This window comes from Pterocles gutturalis, unplaced genomic scaffold, assembly GCF_000699245.1.
Source record: "Pterocles gutturalis isolate BGI_N339 unplaced genomic scaffold, ASM69924v1 scaffold41079, whole genome shotgun sequence".
In the NCBI taxonomy this organism is placed as follows: Eukaryota; Metazoa; Chordata; class Aves; order Pterocliformes; family Pteroclidae; genus Pterocles; species Pterocles gutturalis.
The window spans coordinates 1-5,968 of NW_010134661.1; the positions used below are offsets into that span (position 1 = coordinate 1).

General features: G+C 42.6%; 1 protein-coding gene across 1 annotated transcript; it reads right to left on the minus strand.

The window, feature by feature from the left end:
- Positions 1-192: 192 nt before the first annotated feature.
- Positions 193-4,480, minus strand: TP53I3 (tumor protein p53 inducible protein 3). Its single transcript, XM_010081663.1, has 5 exons — positions 4,338-4,480; positions 3,386-3,653; positions 1,973-2,185; positions 1,168-1,364; positions 193-404 (listed from the first exon to the last, which is right to left on the minus strand). The coding sequence occupies exons 1-5, from the start codon at positions 4,473-4,475 to the stop codon at positions 216-218; spliced, it is 1,005 nt and encodes a 334-aa protein (XP_010079965.1). The 5' UTR covers positions 4,476-4,480; the 3' UTR covers positions 193-215.
- Positions 4,481-5,968: the final 1,488 nt, after the last annotated feature.

Here is a 5,968-nt window from a genome sequence, read left to right on the forward strand (position 1 = left end):
CGGGTCTGTCCTGCGTCACCGACTTTTGTTCACACATTGAAGACACGATGAGCTTTTTATTAAACACATCCTGCAGGGCTTGGCTTTACCCCTCCTGTTTGGCATCCTCCCACAGTAAATCCTTCTGGATTGGGAACCAGCAATGGCAGATTCTCTGCTTGTCAAACACTCCTAACGATTGAGGCCCTGAAACAGCTGCAGCAGTAGGCCTTTATTTAAGATGAAGGAGGCATTTCGATGACAATTTTGCCAATATTCTTGTTCTCTTCCATGATCCTGTGTGCCTCTGCAATCTCGTACAGCGGGTAAACGCTGTCCACAAGTGGCTGGAGATGAGGGGAGGTTTCTCCAGAAAAATACGGCAGCACATTTTCTGTGAAGGCTTTCACCAGCCGTTCCTTGTACTGAAGAAAAAAATGAAAGCATTTTGAAGGTTATTTCCAGTCTGTTCGTTCACAGAGGTACCTCTAAGCACAGTATATAAAATGTGAACCGTTCTCAGGGAAACTTCCTGACACTGCACAGTGAGAAACACGTAAACATCTGACAGGTGTAAATTACAAACAAGAAGAAAACTTTTAGATTATATTTTAATTGAATGAAATTCACCACATAAGTGGTATAAGCTCAGTGCAGAACCATTTAAACACTGGTAAAATTATTGAGAATATTATGTATTAGACCATGGACAAAGTCTATCCTAGGGTTCTACACTGCCATCTTTTACTGTAATATTTTCCACATAAAGTGATTTTTCCTTACTAATTTCTGGGCATCCCAATGGCCTCGGTCTCTACTTTGAAAAATGATCTAATACAGGTTCCCCCTTGTCCCCCAGCCGCTGACTTGATCAAGTTGCTGATCATCTGAGTTTTTTTTCTTAGGCCAAATCTTGAAGTTATGTTATTCATGAAGTATGTTAAGAAGTCCTGGGCATCATTCCTCTGATTCAGTAGTTCTAAAAGGGAGGCATTTGATAAAAATAGCAAAGGGAAAATGTAACTTAATTTTGCAATGTTTTCCAAAATATGTAGTAACAGTTCCAGGTGGTGCCTTTTTGGTAATAATGCGTTAGATTCTGCTTTAACACTGGTATCAAAGAAAGCTCTCAGAACGATAATGGATTTTAAGATCAAACTGTATACACTGTTGGTAGGTGTTACTTGCCTCCTTGTCTCGTGATCGTAACAGACTTGTATGGATGCTCGCTCTTTTGGAAAGCAGCCTTGAAAGCATATCTCCATGTACTTCACCTCCACTCAGGAGTCCATAAACAATCCACCGGCCATCAGTACTCAGACAGTTGAGATTCTTCTCCCAGTACGAGCCACCAACACAGTCTAAAATGATATCTACTCCAGAACCTCAAGTAGAAACAAAATATTTCAGCAATATAGTTGAGCCTCATTAAAGGTAAGATAATTTTAGGCAAAAGTAAAACCTTGTTCTTTACGGAATCAATCTTGCCATTCTTATTTAAATCTTTCTACTGAAATTAGGAGTTGGCACAATTATTTGTAAGGAATTCTAGAATCGGGCACAAAGAAAGAATCATTATAGATACCCAGATGCAGGCTGTCATAAACCATCCCCAATGCTTAGAAAAGCTAACTTTTTCTAACAGCAAGAGAACTCAGTTTTGTGCCCGTATTCAAACATTTACAATGAGAAGTGTGAAGATTTGGTCCCACAGTTCCTTGCGGAGGCAACAATAACACAGGCACAATATTTATGCCCAGTGAACACAGAGCCAAAGAGAGCCCATGCGGAAAACAGAGCACAATTAAATTCAGGAAAGATACGTGATACATTCTTGGGCTGACCAGGATGTTAGGTTGTGCTAAGAGGGGTAATGAGTTTCTGCTCCTTCACTGACGGAGGTGACAGTTGAAATTGAATGTGTGTGCATACACGTGAGGAGGTACACACTCCTCCTGAACTGTAACTGTGTCTTTCACATAGAGATTCTCACCTTGGGTGAACGCCAAGACCTTTTCACTAAAATCTTCATTATTGTAGTTGAACCCTGCAGCTGCTCCAGCATTTGCTGTTGCTTTCAGTTTCTCTTGAGTTCCTGCTGTCACGATGGGAACAGCTTTTGCCAGTCTTACCAGCTGAACGGCTGCCATACCAACTCCGCTAGCTCCGGCGTGGATCAGCACACTCTCACCCTTCTGTATTTTACCTGAAGGAGGATGGAAGGGAAACGGTTATCCTTTTGGCATCACCTTTGTATTAAAACATGATCAAGGTGGAAAATACCATAGAGGAAGCTGAAAAAGGTGCCATTGAGTGGGCTTTGTTTACATCTTCATAACCTTCATGAAAGGAACAAATCCAGAACTAACACAACAGTGTACCTACAGGACTTCATTTTACTGACTTCAGTGGAATGACTTTAGCTTGGCCCTGTCCAGTTGTGGGCATCTGTGACCAAGCTGCTTAGGTGAGTGCAGTCAGCCTTTTTGTACTGGAATGAACCACTGCCACTAACAGAAAACATACTCAGAGGATGCTAGCACTGAGAAATCAGGCACTCAGCAGTGGAGAAATACCAGAAGCACTGGGTAATGGCTAAGCACCAGCTCTGCCTATTGTTTTACCATCTACCAGTTGCCCTAACACAGTTTTTTGTGTTCCACTGATTGCAAGTGGAAGTGAGGCACTGAGTAGTCCTGGAGACATGGTCCTAATTGACCACAGATCCCCAAGAAGCAACAGCGCTCGGAGTGAGTGGCTTTCCTGTAGTGAGGAAGGTTATGTGTTTGTAACTCCTGTTCTCCAGAGGAGCTTTTAGGTGCTGCTGCTGAAGAGGGCAGGAAAAGGATATTTGTCAAATGAGGAAAACCCTGGCAAGTGCTATCGCTAGTGCCTCTGCAGCACATTTTCAAAATGAGGAGCGTGAGCTTATGTCTGTTTTAAATCAGCCCAGAGGGCATTTTACCTACAAGTAATGTCTCTGTGAAGCAAGGTACAAGAAGATGTTGTCTGCTGTAGATCCACAGGCAACTAGTGAGGAAAGTTCATGATACGGTCATGCTTTCAGGGAAGTCAAATATTTAGATGTAGGATGTGTTTTCAGTTGTTTGGAAAACATGTAAATTATTTCAGAGTTTAGACTTCATGGAAATTGCCATTAGAGCTGAGAAACGTAGATAAAAAGAAAAACCAAGCATCTTTCCATATCCTTCCTTGTAAATATACAAAGTTGTGACTGGGGAGATGTGGTCAGGATTTCAGGATTCTGACCGACGTGAAGGGAATGACAGAGAAAAGGCTTTTTGAAGGTAAACAGCATTCAGATGGAGGCAACAAAGAGAGTATTTCAGAACAGAAAGGAAGATGGGCTGTTTTGGTGGGATAGATTTGCAAAGACGCCTCTCACCTACAAAATGCAGCAGCTGAAAGGCTGTTAACCAGGCTTCGGGAATGGCTGCAGCCTGAATAAATGTCATATCATTGGGAACGGGCATCAGGTGGCCTTCGGGTACTGTAACGTATTCTGCCTGGCCACCTCCGGAGAGCAGAGCCATCACTGCGTCACCAGTCTTCCATCGGCCTTTGCAGCCAGGTCCAAGCCCAGCCACGCTCCCAGCTGCTTCTAAGCCTAAAATATCACTTGCTCCTTTGGGAGGAGGGTACTTCCCTCTCCTCTAAAACAAAAGAAAAGAGAGGGCAAGGGAAGGAGAAGCCACACGTCAATGAGTGTAATGACCTGCTGTATTTTGTTCATGTGCCTCCAACCTAAATTCCTATTTATTTAATCTTGATTTTGGACTGAGCAAATGCTCCAGTAATTTGAGGATCTTCTATCCTCTGGCAGCACTTCTTGTTTCCTAAGTATATTTTATTCTTAAAATTCTGTGAAAATTCAATTTGTTTCAAGTCCCCTTTGTCCAGGCCAGTCCATGCTGGGGAGGCGCTGTGGTCTGCAGTTGCAGAGTGTGGCTTTCAGCTCAGATTAAAAGCAGCTCAGATTTAACAATTAGAATGTGATTTTCCCACGTTGGAATTGAGCCAGTAGAACATTTAACATTCATCTCAAATGCCCAGAGAATGGTCTAAGCAACTAGAAAGACTGGACCTCTGGTTTTACATCTTTTCTTGAAAGGCAGCTGCCTTTCTGCGCACCCCAGCATTGCAATGACCCAGATAAAAACATTTATCTGCTGAATCAACAGACATCTCTTCTTTCAGTCCTATGAACGTTCCCTTTGAAGTCTGCCATCCAAATGCTCATCAGGCCCAATCTCTAACTTTGTCAAGAAGACTTCAGATAGAGGCTTGCAAAATTGGTGTTGTTTTCAGGTGCATAAATCTGCTTCACATAGACATACCTGGAGTAAATCAGCCCTATTCAGAGCACTGGCAGAAACCTTCACAAGAACTTCTCCTTCTCCTGGATGTGGTTTCATCACTTCTTTCACATAGAGATTTTCTGGGCCTCCTGGGCAATCAAAATAGGCTGCCAACATTTTCTGTGAAAAAAAAAACCAAAAACAAACCCAAAAAACCTGGCATGAATGCAGGCACAGTTACATGCAGCTGGAAAATCTCAATAATCAGTAACCGCAGCTGCACAGATTCCACTGCAAACTGTGACACAGAAGGTAGAAGAGAGGAAGGCTGCCAGAGAAAGCTGAGGAGTTACAATGCAATGAAATTGAGACACAACATATCGTAGCAAAAACCATTTGACAAACCATGAAAATCACCTTGCATCAAGTCGTAGGTCTTAACCCTGCGCAGAGCCATGTGTGGATCCAGCAGCACTGACCACCCACCCACCTTAGCTGTAAAAGGTAGCGCATAAATGGAAATAAAATCCCTTGCTTTCAACTTCCTGCATGATTAAGGCTTCAGTGCTCAACTGACTAAAGAACACAAGCCCTTTAAAAAAGCAGACACAAATGGGATCTTAAAGCCCTCAGCAGAAAGAGTCTTTATTTGACACAACTAAAATCATGTCAGTGCTGCCTCATCATTCAGCCCGTAGATGGCAACACAAAGGCACAATGGTGAGTTAGCACACATGAAAAGAGAGCAAATTCTTTTTAAAATTTGTTTTTATTTCCTTTGTGTGAGCAAATGATTCCCATGCGCCTGATGCACTCTGGTAGAGGGTCCCACTGCTGCAGGAGTCTTTCAGCTAACTCCTCAAACCCTGCTCCTGGGTCCCTCAATGCAGATGCAAATGCAGAATGACAAACACCTTCAAACTCCAGGAATGCAAATCCCCACGAGGTGGTGCTCTATGGCTATTTTACAGTGAATAAACACTTCCCATTCTTCCTATAAAATGTAACTTAAAGCCTTTTATTTTGGAGGCCGGCTGTCTATTTGTTGTTTTCAGCTGAACCATTTAATCCAGTCACATAAAATTTGTATTAGCACAAAAATTTAATGGGAAGCCCACCAGATACCACCCCATAACAAATGCTTCTGCTCTTTTATTCTGTTCAAATTCAGGCAATTAAAAATAGGATGCGAAAGAAGCTTTTGTCCCTCTTTGAACACAGTTCACTAACCTGCATTTTTATAAAGGCTTGGCTTTGTTGCCGGAAGTAACACACAAAAACCCACAAAAATATATTAAAAAAGAAAAAAAAGGATCTGCATATCTACATTGCTTTCAAGTGCACAGAAAACTGACAGAATTGAAAACCACGTTCCAACCAAGTGCAACAACTTCAAAGTGTCCGATCTGCCAGCAGTGACCCAAACCAACAATTTAATTTATGTGGTTCCCGAGCACAATTTGTGGCTCACCTTTTTCTGTAAAGAAGGGAGGACGTTCTTTGCACCAGGAAGGAACCCACCCTGTCCTCGTGAACAGAGTCTGATCCCAGTTCCTCCTCTCCCAGCTCTGCCCTTGCTGTGAACATTCCCTGGCAAGACAAGGGGTGGGACAGGGTGAGGCTGTGTTTTTCTTTGGAGGGACAGACATGAGCAGAGTCAGAAATATTAG

Excerpts from the sequence above, each read along its gene's own strand:
- TP53I3 (XM_010081663.1), bottom strand. The coding sequence starts at position 4,475 with ATGTTGGCAGCCTATTTTGATTGCCCAGGAGGCCCAGAAAATCTCTAT. Across the intron at positions 3,654-4,337 it reads ATAGGGCTGATTTACTCCAG|AGGAGAGGGAAGTACCCTCC; the intron begins GTATGTCTATGT and ends CTTTTGTTTTAG. Across the intron at positions 2,186-3,385 it reads TCAGCTGCTGCATTTTGTAG|GTAAAATACAGAAGGGTGAG; the intron begins GTGAGAGGCGTC and ends ATCCTCCTTCAG.